A 19,465-nucleotide genomic window follows, 5' to 3' on the forward strand; every position below is an offset into this window, starting at 1 on the left:
TGGTCCTTGGGCATATCATTGTGTAAAATGATGAACATGCAGAAACTCTAATGAGAACTTAAAAGCTTTCTGTGTCATCGTGAGTGAGAGACATAGGGTGGGTCAAATATATAAATATGAAGCATACGACTTCACATAATGTGATATAGAGTGTTTTTTCCTAACAAATATTAAAACCTATGTGTATGTACCTACTTTACCTGTTTCTTTGGCCTCTACCTTTAATACTTTATTGATTTATGAGTGCCATGACTAGTTAAAATCTATATACTAGGTTAATAATTATACACCAGGCAGTACATGTTGAGGCTGGACGCAGGTGATCTCACAGTCTATCTGGCAACCATGAGACTCGTCTGTTTTCTTTCTCTGCTCACTGTGTTCGGTCCTGGAAAATGTGGGAATGTTTTAGTTTGGTATACTGAGGGCAGTCACTGGATCAATCTTAAGATCGTGTTGGAAACATTGATTGACAGGGGACATAATGTCACAGTGCTGGTGCCAGATGGCGCTCTCTTCATGAAAGTGAAAGAATCGGATCGCTTCTCCTTCCAGCACTTCAATGTGTCCACGACTGCACAGGACATGCAAAACTTCCTTGACGAATTTCTTAATTTCTCAGTGTACGAAGCAGATCAGTTAAACTTACTGCAGATTCAGATGAAATTCTACGAGTTTGCTTCCAAACATCAGGATATAGGCTTGTCATACTGTGACGGCATTCTGAAATCACCAGAGTTGATGGATAAATTGCGGAGTAGAAAGTTTGATGTTGTTCTGACAGATCCTATATACCCATGCAGCGATATTGTGGCTGAAGAGCTGAACGTTCCCTTGGTTTATACTTTTCGATTCTCCATCGCTCATGCTGTAGAGCGAATGTGTGGTCAGATACCAGCTCCACCATCATTTGTTCCTGGAGCCATGAGTAAACTCACGGACAAGATGAGCTTCACAGAGCGAATCATCAATATGCTCTTCTACCTGTCTCTAGATTCTTTTAGCATTATTGTCTGGAAAAGATTGGACAACTATTACACTGAATATTTCGGTGAGTTAACGGAAGGTTCATCGACAAATCAATTGTCACCTAATATAATTTTAAACCAATGGGATAGTAATTTGTTGGCCTGAAACAGCAGGTTCTGTTGCTACACAAAATCAGTGTGATCAGTGTACACTGACATTTGCCATAATCACACCTTGCTGATGTGAATACACTTCGGGAGCATGGGGGATTTACACCTAAAAACTGCAATTTAGTTGTTTAAAATCATCTTTCATTCCAGGGCGACCCACTTCCTATTGTGAGATGATGGGTAAAGCTGATATCTGGTTAATCAGAACCTACTGGGATTTTGAGTTTCCACGGCCATTCCTGCCCAACTTCAAATACGTTGGAGGCCTTCACTGCACCCCTGCCAAGCCATTACCCAAGGTGCATCTGTCTTTGTTTTTTTAATTCTACCTATTTTGCTGCTAATAAGAAAAAAAGCAGAACTGAATTTCATAAAACACACCTACAGGTCCATAAGGAGTTATTATTACACTAAAAATAATTTCAGTGAGTTAGATGATCAGTGACCAGTCTAAATGGAGTCAGTTCAGTTACCTTGGTATTTCAGCATTTCTGAACCAATTTAATAACTGCTTTAATGTTAGTATCGCCATTACTTTTAAAGCTGCGATGAATTCAGTTCTGAATTGTACGTGTCGCAGCAAATTTTGCAGAAAATGTATTATGTAGTCATTTTTCACACCATAAGTTCATGATGTCTTCTTATGTGTAGGACATGGAGAAGTTTGTACAGAGCTCAGGGGATGATGGGATTGTGATCTTCACTCTGGGGTCTATGATAGACAAAATGCCCAAAGAGACGAGCAATAAGATCGCCTCTGCACTGGCACAGATTCCACAGAAGGTAAATGGCCATTGTTTCATCTTTTTCATACATATATCATGACTGCATAAGCACTGCTTCTTTATGTGATTGGAATGAGGGAAAGTAATTTAGTCACAATTCAGTGTGAACATCCACATTTACTGAGGTAGTGATTCTCTGTTATCTCTTTGTCATTATACGTTGATCAGTTAAGAGATTGATTTAATATGTTGCAGGTTTTATGGCGATACAGTGGAGAGAAACCCGATACTCTTGGTGCAAACACCAAAATCTATAAATGGATCCCTCAGAATGACTTATTGGGTTTGTTTTAGAATTTGTGATTGGATACTAGTTTAAAAAATGGGACATCACATGCTAAATTCACGTTTACATGGTGTTTGAACATAAATGTGTGTTGGCAGTGTGTGTACACAATTACCCAACAATGATAAAAAAAAAATCCCCTCAGTGACAACACACAGACCCAGGCTGCTCCCATGATTGTTGATTGACACTGGTGTTTAACCTTAGACCCACCCTGAGTGCGCTGTCATCAGTCTGCCATTGTTTGGACACCGGAGTAGGCATAGACAAGAATGAATCCTAAGCGATTGAGGGATTTTGTTGTTGGATGTAATAATGTGCATAGCAGTCGTCATTTACTGCCGACAACTGAGCCGCTGAAGACGCAGTGGATTACTTTTGTTTTTGAAGGGAATGCGCCCCCGATCTATCTAAATGCATCTATGTTCGCGCAAATTATTCGTGATCCAGCTTCACCTAATGAAGAAGTTAGTATAAGTTTTTTATGAATCTTTGCAAATTGCCTTTCCTATTAATGTGCCAGTTAGCAAGTTCCACGGCTAAAGCTTACAGCCTCCAGTGTTGCCAGATTGGAAATGTCCAAGTATCGTACCAGAAGCTCAAAATGATCATATTTGGAAGAATATACGAACAGAAAACCGCTATTTATCTACCAACAACTTTTTGACATGACCTGCAAATCACCACAGTAGATAAATAACTAGGCTACATTAAGGTCCAAACTCCACTTCTGAGTCGCTGTCATTGGACGCCTGCGTGTTGCCAGATGTTGAGGAAGGGGTTCCTTTTGCAGTACAGATTTGATGGTGTCATGGACCACAACATAGTGCTTGTCTTAAAAGCAGGGCACCCTCCCACATTTTTAACACATTTTGAGGTGTGCACGATCAATGAGTAGAAGAAGCTACTCATTATTAAAGCTCTAATCTAATCTAAGGCGCTCTATGATTAAAACAACCATCATTTGAAGTGTCACAAAATTCTAAAATTATCGTACATTATTGGATTTTTTTCATTATTGATCGTACAGAGGTCAAAATTATCATACAAATAAGATAATTATCGAACTTTGGCAACACTGACAGTCTAGAGAACGGCTCCTTACCCCATGAAAGAGAGGGGCGGGGTGAGCAGAGCTCATTAGCATTTAAAGGGACATGCACTGAAACGTGTCGCTGTGAACAGAGCTGTTTTTGACAATGTAAAAAGGGTGTTTTTACCATTGAGAAATTTGAACCAAAGTATGTACAGACTTTTCATGAAGACCCTAAAAAAGAATCATACCAGCTTGTGGAAAATGGGCATCTGATGTCCCCTTTAAAAACCTAAAATTATATTTTTAATTTTTAAATAAAAATATATAAAACGATGATTAAAAAAAGTTTAAATGATCTGTTTACATAAAAAAAAGTCTTGTGGCTATACTTTTGAGTATGTATTTCACTATTTTTAGTCTGTATACTTCTATTTTCAGCCTTAATGACTTTTGCTTTTGATTTGTGTATTTATCTTTGTTTGTCTCCTGATTCAGGTCACCCCAAAACGAGAGCATTCATCACTCATGGAGGCACTAATGGCATATATGAGGCTATATATCATGGCGTTCCAATGGTCGGAATCCCTTTATTTGGTGACCAGACTGATAATTTGGTTCATATGAAGGCCAAAGGTGCTGCTGTTATCATGGACAACATCAAGACAACGCAGCCGCAAGACCTGGTGGATGGACTCAATACCATCATTAATGACCCCTCGTAAGTCACTCATATCATCAGATTTACAGTGGTGTCAGTGCATAACAGGACTCTGGACTTCAGTCTAGATATTTTGAGGGCTCTTTGTTCTCAAATGCACTACACTCAGCATACACAGACATATAACAGTATTTGTCTTCATTTCCTCAGGTATAAAGAGAATGCTATGCGTTTGTCCAGGATTCATCATGACAGACCAATAAAGCCTTTGGATGAGGCTATGTTCTGGATTGAGTTTGTCATGCGCAATAAAGGCGCTAAACACCTGCGTGTCGAGGCCCACAACCTTACCTGGTACCAGTACCACTGTCTGGATGTGTTCGCTTTTCTCATCGCTATCCTGACTGTAGTTCTCTACGCCTTCTTTAAAATGTGCAGATTCTTCATAATGCGTTGCTGTTTTAGATCAAAGAGGAAAAGCAAAAAAGAGTGATGAAGCCTTTTCCTTGCTTTGAATATGTCTGTATGATGTATCAATAATTTGTACTCGTTTTGAAATTATTTACATATTGAATGTATGACTTTTAATATCAGTAAAATTCGCCATAGGTTGTGATTTTCCCATGGGGTTTTAAATTTATAAGTAAAATAAGGTGGTAAACATAATTTGACAATACTTTGACGTTTTGTTCTACAATGTGAACTACACACAGTACTGTTCGTACATAACATTTACTATATATATATATATATATATATATATATATATGGTTGCCCACTGAAGCCAAGCAGGGTTGAGCCTGGTCAGTACCTGGATGGGAGACCTCCTGGGAAAACTAGGTTGCTGTTGGAAGAGGTGTTAGTGAGGCCAGCAAGGGGTGCTCACCCTGCGGTCTGTGTGGGTCCTAACGCCCCAGTATAGTGACGGGGACACTATACTGTCAAAAAGCACCGTCTTTCGGATGAGACGTTAAACCGAGGTCCTGACTCTCTGTGGTCATTAAAAATCCCAGAATGTCTTTCTCCAAGAGTAAAGGTGTGACCTCGGCATCCTGGCCAAATTTCCCATTGGTCTCTGACCATCATGGCCTCCTAATCATCCCCTTACATTGATTGGCTTCATCACTCTGTCTCCTCTCCACCAGTAAGCTGGTGTGTGGTGGGCGTTCTGGCGCACTATGGCTGCCGTCGCATCATCCAGGTGGATGCTGCACACTGGTGGTGGATGAGGAGACATCCCCCTCACAATGTAGAGCGCTTTGAGTGCTTAGAAAAGCAGAAAAGCGCTATATAAATGTAATGAATTATTATTATTATTATTATATATATATATATATATAATAAAAAAAATTCTCCCACATGTGTCCTAATCAAACACTATGTTGTATGTCCTTGTTTTACCTAGTGATGGGAGAAACTGTTTCAAAGCTCTGGAAACACAAAACACTTGTGACACCTGCTGGCCAAAAACAGTGTAAATGCAACGAAAACTCAGCCCAAACATGCATATTAACATGTCTTGTTTTTCTCTGGAAAGCACTAAAATGCCACACTCGTTTACCGATTATACATGTGAGTGCTATGACAAACTCCTGTATACTCACACTAAACATGCAAAAGACGTTAGTTAGTGTTTTATTTGTCACAACTAATTTGTAGGATTTCTTTTGTGTTTTACTGAAGGTAGTCAGTAAAACACAATGCCTGCGTCCCAGTGTGCACACTATCCATCCTAAATTCTATGTGATATAGTCATTTCAATACTATTTAGGGCAGATAGGGTAGATAGTATGCACATTGGGACGCAGGGAATGACTAGTACTCTTCCTCTATTATACAAATGTGTAACAAATAATAAAAAAAGTCTACAGCTTTATAACTAAATGTATCCGAGATTAGAGATGTTCATGGCTTGAGTTCTCTCCCTAGGGGCCAACCATTTCCTGATATCACGCGATATTTGCAGTTTGATACGCGCCCGAACCACTAGATCAAAACAAAAGATTCGTTTCGAAACCCATATACTTTATTGACATATAAATGCTATGACTTTGCACTGGTTAGTTATTAATCCAGGCAGTAGTTGAGACAGGACACTAATGATCTCTCACGCTATCAACCATGAGTCTCGTAGTCTTTTCTTTCTCTGCTGACTGTGTTAGGTCCTGGAAAATGTGGGAATTGTTTGGTTTACTGAGGGCAGTCACTGGGACACAATGTCACAGTGCTGGTGCCAAATATCTCTCTCTTCATGAAACCTGAAATCCTACCAGCCCTTTAACGTGTCCATGGGTGAACAGGAGATGCGAGACTTCATTGAGGAATTAGTTTATTTCTCAGTGCATGAGACCGATCAGTTAAACTTACTACAGATTCTAATGAAAGTCTACAAGTTTGGTTCCGTTATTCAGGATACGAATCTGTAACACTGTGACGGCATTCTCAAATCTCGATGGATAAATTGCGGAATGGAAAGTTTGACATTGTTCTGTCAGATCCGCTCTTCCCGTGCAGAGATATTGTGTCTGAAGAGCTGAACGTTCCCTTAGTTTACACTTTCCATGTGTGGTCAGATACCAGCTCCACCTTCATTTGTTCCTGCAACAATGAGTAAACTCATGGACAAGATGAACTTTAAAGAGCGAATCATCAATATGCTGCTTTACCTTTCTCTAGATTTTTGGCTTGAAAAGATTTGACAACTACTACACTGAATATTTAGGTGAGTTAAAGGAAAGTTCTGAAGCTAGTTCACCTACGAACGAATATTCTGTCATTATTTTCTCACTCCAAACCCATATCACAGGCCCAGAACAGCAGGTTGCACTGCAAATTTTGTGACAAGTGCATGATTATTTACTATTTTAAGTGCCCTGCTATAAACGCATTTTGTTTTATCAAATTGAAATGATTTTCTGTGGTAACATAAAGCCAGAGGTTATGTTGATAGAGCTCAACTCAAACCCAAAACATTGCTTCAAACACTACAAACACATTTTGTATGTACAGAATAAGAAACACATTTTTGCAAGCATTTAATTTTATTTTAATAGCTGTTTTGAAAAAAATTAAAACTGATTATTTACTCACCGTCATGTCTTTCCAAACCTTTATGCTATTATTTTTTCATCTTGAAAGTGCTCTTATGTATTTTACATCACTGCTCAGGATAGTTGCACATTGTGTCATAACATACTTCAAAATTGTCATACTTTAATTTTCCTGCGGTTCCAGACTAATTAATCATTTGGCAATTACAGCTCAGGCAGTAATCAACATTTGAAGTGGATCAAAAAAGTTCAAAGTTGTCCTAAGATAAGAATGGGTGTTGTTTTTGTTTTAGGACAACTTTGATGAAAGATTTTGATCCACCTCAAATGTTGAGTACTGTATGTCCTTGGCTGTTGCAATTGTGCAAATGTGAAGCTTGTGTGCTGCAGATGCAAGATGTGTGAAGCATGTTTTTAAATACTCTGCACAAAAACTTGTTTAAAGGTTGAAGATTCAGCAATTGTTTTTGTGCCATTATTTTATTTGTAAGCTGCAGTGAATTTTACCTGCATTAACATATTTCAGATTTTACAAAAATATATGTAAATTCACTTTATCACACCTTAAGTTCATGATGTCTTGTTATGTGTAGGACATGTTAAATGAGTTTTATCAAGATTAATTTTGTCACAATTTTCTATGAACCATCCACAATTACTGAGGTAGTGATTCTCTATAATCTCTTTGCCCTCTGGTGATCAGTTGAGAGTGTGGTTGTGTAAATGTGTTGCAGGTTTTATGGCGATATGATGGAGAGAAGCCAGATACTCTTGGTGAAAACACTAGAATCTATGAGTGGATCCCTCAGAACGATTTATTGGGGTTGTATTATTATAATTTGTTAAAAATGTATTTAAAAATACTAATATAAATAGGAAAAGTGCCGAAATGTGTGTGAAAATGAGCTGAAAAGTGTCAAATGGGCTGAAACAAAATACAAGCCTAAATTAAAAAAAAATTCATGACTCTGTTTGCTATTTAACAGCGGAAGGAATAAGGATATAAGGAAGCGTGTCGTACCCGAGAGAGATTGCGTCATCATCAGTAAGGTTTGCCGTAGTGAGAGTGATTGAGGGGTAGCTAAGCATGGAATTCCTGTTAGTCCGAAAGAGTTTGCAATTGTTGCTGATGCCGTGCCACATGAAGTTCTCCTGCTTTTTAGAGGTCTTTCTTTTCCAATCTCATGTCACTCAGTGGATCTTTGTAAAACATTTGTTGGAAAACAGTGCCTTTCGTCATCCAAGTCAAAAAACCATAAGAAAATTAGAGTTTTGTTTCAGATGGAGTCTATTTCTGTGCCTAATGTAATCTCTTATTGGAATGCTTTAGTAAGTGATATTCCCTGGAAGAAAGTTTGGTCATTACCTCACAAATATTTAATTACTAACAAAATGAGAAAAATTGCATTTAAATTGATTCATAGAATTTACCCGGATAAGTGCTCTCTTAAAAGACTTAAAAATTATATTAATACCAACTGTTCTTTCTGTTTAGAAAACAATGAAACTTTTTTGCATTTATTCTGGAATTGCTCTTAGACTTAGTTCACACTGCAGGACTTAATGCTCAGATCGAATTTTTTTGTGCTGTTGTTCACATTGTCATTTAAATGCGACTGCCATCAGTCTCATGTGTGAACCGTATACGACCCTGAAGTGACCCGCATGCGCAGAAGACGTGACGACAGATGCAGCGCACTGTGTTTGTGGAAATAAAAATGGATGCTGCTCGTGTTAGCGTGTGTTTAGCAATTTTTAAGTTAATGTGCAATCGGAGCCTAAATAACCAAGTGATATTATTGTCTATATATTGTCTGCCATTGTGATTTTAATCTTCCCGCCTCCTCCAGTGCAGATTTGTGACGTCTGTGCTGTGGCATTTCAATGACGTAAAAATCGCATGAAATGCGACACGGCCGTTCAGACTGAAGTCGCATCGCAAAACATCAGATTTGTATCCGATTTAGGACCACATGTGAAAGTGGCCTGGGCCTGATTTGAAAAAATCGGATTTGTGCTGTTCAGACTGTCATAAGAAAATCAGATATGGGTCACATTTGGGCAAAAAAGGCAGATTTGGACCACTTTAGCCTGCAGTGTGAACTAAGTCTTACACAACATCGTTTTGGTGTGACATTCTTGACTTTATCAAATGTTATTTGAATCCTACTTTTGAGTTTACTTATAGAAATGTCATTTTTGGTTTTCATGAATGTGAAAAAATAGCTAAATATCATATTCATAAATGTAAATTTTCTAAATGCAAACCTCTTTTTTTAAGATTCAAACTTGAAATGAAAATGTATTTTGATTGAGGTCTCTACAAACATAAAAGCAATAAGAACAATGACTTTGCTAAAGGACTCGTCACTTACCCTGGACTGTTGTATTATGTTTTGACGATGAGGTCAATGATGATGTCACAGATCTGCGTGAAACTGAGACCACACGAGTATACACTAGCGCACTCCATACTATTTAGAACTCGACTGAATGCAGTAGACTTGAAGTAGTATTGAAATACAGATCACTTGCGGTCAGTAATGGTCAATGGTTAAATATATACATTTTAAATTGAGATTTATACATCAGAAAGCTGAATAAATAATATTTCCATTGATCTATGGTTTGCTAGGTTCGGACAATATTTGGCCGAGATGCAACTATTTAAAAATCTGTAATCGGAGGGTGCAAAAAAATCGAAATATTGAGAAAATCGTTGAAATTCTTAGCAATGTATAATCAAAAAATTACGTTTTGTTATATTTACAGTAGGAAATTTACAAAATATCTTCATGGAACATGATCTTTACTTAATAACCTAATGATTTTTGGCATAAAAGAAATGTTGACCCATACAATGTATTGTTGGCTATTGCTATAAATACACCCCAGCGACTTAAGACTGGTTTTGTGCTCCAGCCAGGGTCACATTTCAAATATAACATCATCTGAATGACAAATGTGACAAATACCTTAAGGTGGCATACTTTAAAGAAAATAACATTGCCATATTTGCAGACGTAATTTCTTTTACATTAATTTTTTCTTATTTTTACGTAAATTTACATATCATTAGGTGATTTTTTTTTTCTAAACATGGCACTAAAACGAGAATGACTAATATTAAAGACAGTGAGAGAGAAAATAAAAAAAGACAGTCTAAACACAAACCATGATTATGGTTTATTGGTCAAAATCTGACAAAAGAAAATCTGACAAAAATATCTTTAAGACAGTGGTGTTATGAGTTTGTTCTCCACTGCAGGAGACAGCCGGTGAGAAACACTAGCTTCACATCCAAAGGAAAGCGGAGTGGGCAAAAAGAGTGAAAATGTGTCTTATTAAAAGATATTCACGCTCCACCAAAATGCAGCAGCATTGGTCATTTCTTGGGGAAGATAAGTATATATTCACAGAATAAGAATAAATTTATTTAGACTAAATTAAGTCATTCATTTCAATTAGAGCCCATTCAACATATTTGCTAATTATGCATCGAATAAAGATTTTGAACACAAATGCCACATACCATTTTGAAACATTTATGATCGTTTATGACTTTGGTGGAGGGTGAATAAGCCAAAATATTTCCAAAGTCACTCAAAACACTGAACCAACAATCTGAACCAGCCCCTCAGTCCCTTTAACTGCAACTGTTTTTGGTCAGAAACCGGTAACACCGATGAAGGATTTGGTTTTGTTTAGTCCGACCGTATCGCCTCCAAGCATCATACATGAATAATGGCAGATATACAGCAGGTTACAGAACTCGACTCGCAAAGTCTTTACGAATCAGCATTTTCTTCCAGTCCTTGATTTTTTTTAAAAGTTGAAATATTTCAAACTCTAGGTCTATTTATAAAAACAGCACTAATTTCCACCCTCACTTCATGGTCTATAAAGTTTGATCTGACTTTTTTTTTTTTTTTAATCGGACACTGAATTTGGCCTGATGTCCTGAGGGATTGGTGCAAACTTTCTAGTGTCATTATTAAGAGTTTATGGAAACCAAAAAAATTAAATATTGTGGAAAAAAGGATAATGGTACAAAAAGTTACATTCCAGCAATAATCTTAAAAAGCACATTCATATTAGTAGATGCTTTGGAATGATTTAGTTTTGCAAAATGCTTAGCTTGTTTGTTCCACCGTTTACAATAAATTTGTTATTTTAGTCCTTTTTATATCCATGAATTAGCCATGTACAGCTTTCAGAACAATAAATAAGACAGACATTTCTGATTGGTGCTTGAGATAAAAAAAAAAAAAAATGGAAAGCTCACATTTTGTTGGTTACGTTTGTTTTCGGTCACTGAAATACCCTTTGGATTGCAGAAATTGAGCCCTGAACACACACATACACAAACACACCTTCCCACGAGGTGCCTGGAGAGAATTAACACTAGAGATCCGTGAAAACATGACACGACTGAAGTGAAAGTGATCAAAAGCCTCTGCTTTAGCTTCATATGAACATGATCCACCCCTCAAACACACACACATGAGTCGAGTGACTATTTACATCAGTATGTGACAAGCCACACTGATTGAAAAACAAAAAAAGTGAAAACAATAGTGTGATGCATAGAATGACATGGAAAAAGATCAGCGATAATCATTTCGTCTTCATCCCAGAAACCATCTGTTTTGGAGCGCTTTCGAAGTGCAAGACACAGAGTCAGGTGTTGGTGTGTGTGCGCATGGTTTTTCATCATCTACAAATGCCAAAAGGATGCTAGCATGTTCCCCTTTTGAAGGAGGAGAGATCCAGCGCCACAGGTTTCACTCTAGAGTTCAGGAAGAGGTTAGACTGTTCCTCAAGCAGAAAGAGGTCTGTTTTCCTTATCGGATTGATCTGTCTCACTGTCAGACTCTCTCAGAGCCGTGTGTCTGTGTGTATGGAGAGAGCGAGCGAGCGCTGTGCCTCAGGCTGCCTATAGGGGGCCTCCCGTTCCTGGCAGACGCTCACTGAGCATGCTTAGAACAGGGCTTTGGCTCCTTGGTTCTCAAACTCGGACCAGGCATCGCTCAGCTCCATGAAGATCATTTTAGCATACTGCTCGTACGGCTGACCTGTAGCCTGGAAGACCAGAAAAAAAAACTGGTATTTCTTCATAGATCCATATTATAAATCTTCAGCACTTAATTTAAGTCAAAATTAAATCAGACATGACCCTATTTATTTTCTTAATAATTCATATACATGCATATGGATGGATGAATCGTTATTTAGATTTTTGGACTTTCATTACTTACACTGGGTTTTAAAAAATACTTTAATACAAATACCCCCCCCCCCCCCAATAATTTTAACTATCGATACATATTTGTAATGTTTATTCATATTTTTTAATTAATAATTAATATATTTTATTAATAATATATATGTTCTTAAAAAAATCCCCCCAAAATTCTCATGTTTGAAATTAAAACAAAATAAATAATTTCTAAATAATAAAACACAAATAAACATAAATAAATTAATAAAAACATAACCAAATATATAATAAACATAAATACCTAAACAACTAAATATATCATTACATACAATAAACTTTTTATTTTATTCTTTGATTAATATGAATCAATATTTGAATTACTGACAATAAAAAGTTGTATTTATTTATATGTTGTTTTGATTAATTAAAATATTGTTCAATATATTAAAAAATATATAAAAAGTAAATATTTTCTTGAATAAAACATCCCCCCAAATTCTCATGTCTGCAAGGAAAACAATAAATAATTAAAAAAATAAATAAATATCAAATGATAAAAACAAATACACAAATAAATACATACAACAAACATTACTTAAATTGACTGGATTGTATTAGACTGTGGTATTATTGATTATACAGATTTTCTCCATCTGCATAGCCTTAGTTATCAGCAGAAACTATTTTTTTAGAGGCCAAGTTTTTACATTTTTAAGAAAAAATGAAATTATTTTCAAAAATGCTCTGACAAACCGTGTACAGTAAAACTTAAAGGTCAATTAAGCCCTTTTTCATGTTGACTTTAGAAAATATCGATTTATTGGTTCAAAAACGGTTTACACAATTTGTAAATATGTGAATATAAATCTTTCATACCTTGTCTGGGTGCACAACAAGCACAGCCTTCCTGTAGACCTTCTTCACTTGATCAGGTGTGACCAGATCTGCCATGGTGACGGGTTTCCAGCGGCTCTCTCCCTCCCACAGGACCGTGTGCAGCGTGGAGAGCAGCGCTCTGATGTTCCTCTCCTTCCCCTCGATCCAATCTAAGATCTAACATACGAACCTTCATCATCATCGAGCCCAAAGCACATTTACATGTACATATGTTCTTGAAAAAAAAAAAAAAACTTGTAAATTCTGCAAAACAGTCATACCTGAAGTTTGAGAGGGTCCATGTCTTTAGACAGCTCCTGCTTCCTCATCGCAGCAATAGTTCTGGGCATCTTCTTGTCTGGTTTGGAGCCAAAACCCTGTGTTGATAACAGATCCTCAAAGTCATCTTGTTTCACTTTGGGCTTTGGACCTAAAGGACACAAACAAACAAACAATATAGCACAATTAAAAACAGACAATAACAACCACAACACATATATGGCTGCAATGCATTAAAGGGATAGTTCACCCAAAAATGAAAATTCTGTCATCATTTACTCGCTCTCAAATTGTTCCAAACCTGTATGAGTTTCTTTTTTCTGTTGAACATAAAAGATATTTTGCAGAATATTGCTGACTAAACAGCTGAAAGCAGCCACCGACTTGGTGGCTGACATAGTATGGAAAAAATTCTCTATGAATACTATGGCTACCATCAACTGTTTGGTTACCAACATTCTTCAAATTATCTCCTTTTGTGTTCAACAGAAGCTCATACGGGTTTGGAACAACTTGATGGTAAGTAAATAATGTTTTTGGTGAATTATCCCTTTAATGAATCATAAATACACAAAACAGTCCATGATAATAATTGTATTTAGTCACCATGAGAGGCTGACTTAATCTTGATCAGAAACATACTATTAATCTTGATCAGAAATATACTATTTTAAAGCTTTAATACTGACAATCAGATGTCTGAAACCAGTGGTGTTCCAAAATAATAACTATAAGCATGCAGTAACAAATATCAGATTACATCTATATTTTATTTGCTTTTTAGAAGTCATCTTATTTTTGGATCATTAGTCCTCAAAGCTCAGTACACTGGACACTGCAGGTGTCCTGATGACCACAGACATGGAGATGATTACACACTAAAAAAACCTCACAGATCGTCTTTTCAAGTCATTTAAGGTTGGATTTTGATGTGACAAAGCCCTGATATCTAAGTGGATGAGTTGTTTACTTGCTTTTTAATTAATCTCCCCATTAACACCATTATTTGTTCATTCAGATTCATTTGTGGATGCAGAATGCGCAAGAAAACAAGAAGCGAGATTTATGGGGTGAAAAGTGTGATAGGCCAATCATAGCACAATGGCGGCAGTGCCTCCTCTCACATGACTATTTAAATGTCATATTAAATGTTTTTTGTTTTTGTTTTTTTACATTCAATTTGTTGAGGAGGCACTGGCTCCTTGGAGGAAATGCACCTGACTGAAACATATCTATAAAGTGAGGAAATAATTAGGCTCGCGAGCTGTGCAATGAGTAACACTGGTCTAAAATTTTAATGGTAAGTTTATTTGAATAGTGAGAGACAAAATAACAACAAAAAAATTCAGAAAAACACATAAAAAAAAAAAAGTTATAAATTGATTTGCATTTTAATTTTAACGAGTTAAATAAGTATTTGACCCCTTCGCAAAACATGACTTAGTACTTGGTGGCAAAACCCTTGTTGGCAATCACAGAGGCCAGACGTTTCTTGTAGTTGGCTACCAGGTTTGCACACATCTCAGGAGGGATTTTGTCCCCTTCCTGCAGATCCTCTCCAAGTCATTAAGGTTTTGAGGCTGACGTTTGGCAACTCGAACCTTCAGCTCCCTTCACAGATTTTCTATGGGATTAAGGTCTGGAGACTGGCTAGGCCACTCCAGGACCTTAATGTGTTTCTTCTTGAGCTACTCCTTTGTTGCCTTGGCCGTGTGTTTTGAGTCATTGTCATGCTAGAATACCAAGTAGTGTTGTCACGATACTGCAATTTCTAACTTCGATACGATACCTTGAAAAATATCGATACTCGATACCATTTTCGATACCACGGTGAAAAAAACTGCCACAATATTAAGGGGGTCATTTTTTTAATTTAAAGATAAATGTAACAAATCGAGAACATGCGGTATATTTTACATGAACAAAAAAATGTCTTGAGGTACTGCATTTGTTGATTTATTTATTAATCTTTTATTAATCTTAGTTAAATGTTAATTGAAACTAAAGTTTACTAATACATGTACTAATTAAAATCCAAAGTTCTATTTGTTGATATTCTCATTTGCTTCATAACCAAAATATTTCCAGATATAGGGCCCTATGAAATCCCTTTTATTTTTCCCCAAATTCCGTTTAATTTTTTTCGACATTCAATTTTTTCCATTTTAATTTTTCTGGACTCTTTTTTTTTTTTAATGGTCAAATTAAATGCTATTAATCTAAAAGCATGTCTAATTCATTAAAATCATGAAAATTATACAATTTGACATTTAATTTATTAAAAGTGTAACAAAAATGACACATTTAGGGCCGTATGAAATGTTTTATTTTTGTCTCACCTTATGTTTTATTGTTACCAAATTCTGTGCTTTAGCATGTCTATTATTTGAATGCATACAAACATTTTTTATTTATTCTTACAGTAGCCTTATGAAATGTTTTCCCCCTCAGAAATTCTGTGTTGTGTATTTAAATTTTACTGGATATCAGATGAAGGCATAAAACAATTTTAATTAATTTATATTTGAATTAATGAAAATTAAACATTTACATTTTTGGCAAATGAAGGGGATTTACTATTAAAATTAAAATATTTTGTGATTATTTCTTTTAAAAAAATTAACAGTAGTAGTAAGTAGTAGTATTATGTACATTCTACTAAATAATAGTAATATAGCCTATTTCTGGCACACGGTCTTTAATAGGCTAAGTTAAACCGAACTTTTATTTTGACGGGTTGCCGTGAATACTTCTAAAGTTCTGTGTGTGTATGATATGACGCTAGTTTTACTCAAATTAAATGGTAAAATGCTCGTAAAGTGCCTTTCAGATCAATTCTGGAGATATTGTTGATGTATTTATGTCCTCATTGAGACTGGCAGACGCTGAAATCACCGCGAGCGCCACATTAGTAAACACAACCGCACGTGCAGCACATTCACACAGAGACGCGCAGAACATGCAGGATTCATATTTAAATCCACTTTTGCAGCTTAATATTTACAGATACTAGTCCATATCGCGATTTGATTTAAGTGTAATGACCTACTTTTGATTAATTCATCCAAACTTTGACAAATTCCGTGACATTCCGCGTTAAACTGTAAATTCCGTTTTTATGACTGGATTCCGTGCGCGTTCTCTGCATCGCGGAGATCATAGATCCCTACAGATAGCGCTCCTGCTGTGTTCTTTAACAACCAGAGCAGTCATCTTTCTATTCACTTCACTTTTGCTATTTAACCAGAGCGAAGGAGACGAGTGCGGTCACGTGTGGTGCTTGTCCACGCGCCTTTGGAGAGAAGTGAAAGTGACAGCTCGGCTAGTATCGGTGTATCGATACTTCGGGAAATTAATATTGGTACCGTTCAGATATTTCAGTATCGATATTTATCGAAATATCGATATTTTTGACAACACTAATACCAAGCCACGACCCATTTTCAATGCCCTGGTTGGCTTCAATGCCCTGGCCCTGACAGTACATGGCCCCGTCCATCATCCCTTTGATGCGTTGCAGTTGTCCTTTCCTCTTAGCAAAAGAACACCCCCAAAGCATAATGGTTCCACTTCCACGTTTGACGGTGGGGATGGTGTTCTTGGGGTCATAGGCAGCATTCCTCCTCCTCCAAACACGGCGAGTTGAGTTGATGCCAAAGACCTGGATTTTGGTCTCATCTGACCACAACACCTTCACCCATTTCTCCTCTGGATCATTGGCAAACTTCAGACGGGCCTGTCATGTGCTTTCTTGAGCAGGGGGACCTTGCGGGCACTGCAGGATTTCAGTCTTTCACTGTGTAGTGTGTTACCAATTGTTTTCTTGGTGACTATGGTCCCAGCTGCCATGTAGTTCTGGGCTGATTCCTCATCATTGAAACTCCATGAGGTGAGATCTTGCATGGAGCCCAAGACCGAGGGAGACTGACAGTTATTTTGTTTCTTCAAATTGCGAATAATCGCACCAACTGTTGTCACCTTCTCACCAAGCTGCTTGGCGATGGTCTTGTAGTCCATTCCAGCCTTGTATAGGTCTACAACCTTGTCCCTGACATCCTTGGACAGCTCTTTGGTCTTGGCCATGGTGGAGAGTTTGGAATCTGATTGATTGCTTCTGTTGACAGGTGTCTTTTATACAGGTAACTCCCTTTAAGATAGTGCTCCTAATCTCAGCTCCTTACCTGTATAAAAGACATCTGGGAGCCAGAAATCTTGCTGTTTGATAGGGGATCAAATACTTATTTGACTCATTAAAATGCACATCAATTTATAACTTTTTTTGTTGTTATTCTGTCTCTCACTGTTCAAATAAACCTACCATTAAAATGATAGACTGATCATTTCTTTGTCAGTGGGCAAATGTACAAAATCAGCAGGGGATCAAATTATTTCTTCCCTTACATAGTTGCATTTTTTTTTTCCTGCATATTTGTTCTGAAACTGGTGAAAGCATACCAAAGCCTGGCCCACGGATCCCCCTCTCTTCTCGTCCACCGATGACACTGAAACTAGGTTTGTAGTTTGGCTTAGCCGGTTGGGTACCAGGTTTGGAGGGCTGGGCTTGCGGTCTAGGCGCCGAGTTTGGAGGCATCCAGGGTTTGCTGGGGCCAGAGGAGGGTCGAGGAGTCTGCTGCCACTGCTGACCTGACTTCTTAGGGATTCCTGCAGAGGGCGCCGTTTTAAAACCTGAGCCTGAGAAACCAGCACTGGACGAACCTAAACACAAATCAGCATTAGTCAGTTATGTGACACGAGAGATATATGAGAAAGCAGTCCGGTAAAGAGTGAACACAAAGATTTTACACAGTAAAACATACCAGGTAGTGTTGAGGCCAGGTTGCCCAGGTCTGCGAAGGGGTCAAAGCTTTGCGATTTGGCCTTAGAGAAAGATGAGACTCCTGAGGCTGCACAAACACAAAATCAAATGCTTTATGAGTTGCTGCAACTGGTTTATGAGCAGTCTAATGATTAAACCGAAATCTGATTGGCTAGTAAACAGGGGTGTAACGGTACGCGTATCGAACCGAATGGTTCACGGGGCAAATTCCAAATGGAAGTGATCATCCCTATCCCCTTGGAGTGGGGACTTTGGAGAGAGTAGGGCACGTGCGTGCCAATATGTAGTCGTTTGGAATGCACTTGGCAAAGGGAGAGACATAATTTCCTCATTATCTTCAGCTGGGAAGTTCCTGTGACAACGCAGCACAGTGTGGGTCAGCAGAGTCGCTGACGGACAGCGGCATAAAAAAAAAAAAATACACTTTATACTTTAAAAAGTTTTATACATATGTGACCCTGGACCACAAAACCAGTCTTAAGGCACTGGGGTATATTTGTAGCAATAGCCAAAAATACATTGTATGTAATAATAACAAATTAGACCTTATTATAAAGCGTTAGCAACCAAACCAAGTAACTGTTTGGTCTGAATGACCGATTGATTACCATTCATAGTGGGTTTGCTGGCAGCAGTGGTCATGTTAGTAGTCGTGCTGGTTCCTCCTGTGCTCCAGTTTTCCCAGCCACCTAACAGATCAGGCTGACTCGCTGACGATGTCATCTTCGGAGTCTCGCTTGCTAACTTATCTGACATAACATTTCAAACACATATTTCAGATGTAAACTAATGTTTATTTAGATTTAAAATAATTAAAATTGACAATAAATTAATTTGGACTAACTGAAAAACAAATCCTCATTAGCCACAATTTTTGTGTCCTTTTAAGTACTAAGACAATAATAAATTATACTGAATAGTATGTTATAGTATTGTTTTGATTTATATGTATATCAGAGCAGAACTCACTGAGGTTGAAGAGGCTGGAGTTGGATGCAGGAGCTGGAGCTTTGAAGCCGCTACTGGCACTGTCTGACCCCAGGAGTTCACCAAACGGATCGGAGCCTGAAGAGGCTGACCCCACACCGAAGGGGTCAAAGAAGTCTACAGAGAGAAAGTCAGTGTAATTTAAACCGACTGAAAACACACTCATAAAATGTTAAATAAATTAATTAATAAGAACACTGGGGAAACATCAAAGAACATGTCCAGGTGATATTTTAAGGGTGGGTTAAGGTGTAAGGGATGGGTCAACAGAGTAATTATAAATGTAATTACTGAAATTAATTACAGATGTA

The 19,465-nt window shown here is 37.4% G+C and overlaps 2 protein-coding genes across 3 annotated transcripts in view; one reads left to right on the top strand and one right to left on the bottom strand.

Moving 5' to 3' along the window:
• Window positions 1–343: 343 nt before the first annotated feature.
• LOC306871473 (UDP-glucuronosyltransferase 2A1-like) lies at window positions 344–4,621 on the top strand. The gene is made up of 6 exons (XM_079419433.1): window positions 344–1,051; window positions 1,290–1,438; window positions 1,791–1,922; window positions 2,120–2,207; window positions 3,742–3,964; window positions 4,115–4,621. The coding sequence occupies exons 1-6, from the start codon at window positions 346–348 to the stop codon at window positions 4,395–4,397; spliced, it is 1,581 nt and encodes a 526-aa protein (XP_079275559.1). The 5' UTR covers window positions 344–345; the 3' UTR covers window positions 4,398–4,621.
• Window positions 4,622–10,125: 5,504 nt separating this feature from the next.
• Window positions 10,126–19,465, bottom strand: part of LOC306871476 (cyclin-G-associated kinase-like) — a 37,638-nt gene continuing 28,298 nt past the window's right edge. For both annotated transcript variants that reach the window (XM_079419438.1, XM_079419437.1), the window contains 7 exons: window positions 19,137–19,271; window positions 18,776–18,916; window positions 18,148–18,234; window positions 17,786–18,046; window positions 13,333–13,481; window positions 13,052–13,228; window positions 10,126–12,036 (listed from right to left, as the gene is read on the bottom strand). In XM_079419438.1, coding sequence (XP_079275564.1) covers window positions 11,935–12,036; window positions 13,052–13,228; window positions 13,333–13,481; window positions 17,786–18,046; window positions 18,148–18,234; window positions 18,776–18,916; window positions 19,137–19,271 — 1,052 coding nt within the window. In that variant the 3' untranslated portion in view covers window positions 10,126–11,934. The remainder of the gene's footprint in view (window positions 12,037–13,051; window positions 13,229–13,332; window positions 13,482–17,785; window positions 18,047–18,147; window positions 18,235–18,775; window positions 18,917–19,136; window positions 19,272–19,465) is intronic.

Source organism: Barbus barbus, assembly GCF_936440315.1.
Source record: "Barbus barbus genome assembly, chromosome: 6".
Taxonomy (NCBI): domain Eukaryota; kingdom Metazoa; phylum Chordata; class Actinopteri; order Cypriniformes; family Cyprinidae; genus Barbus; species Barbus barbus.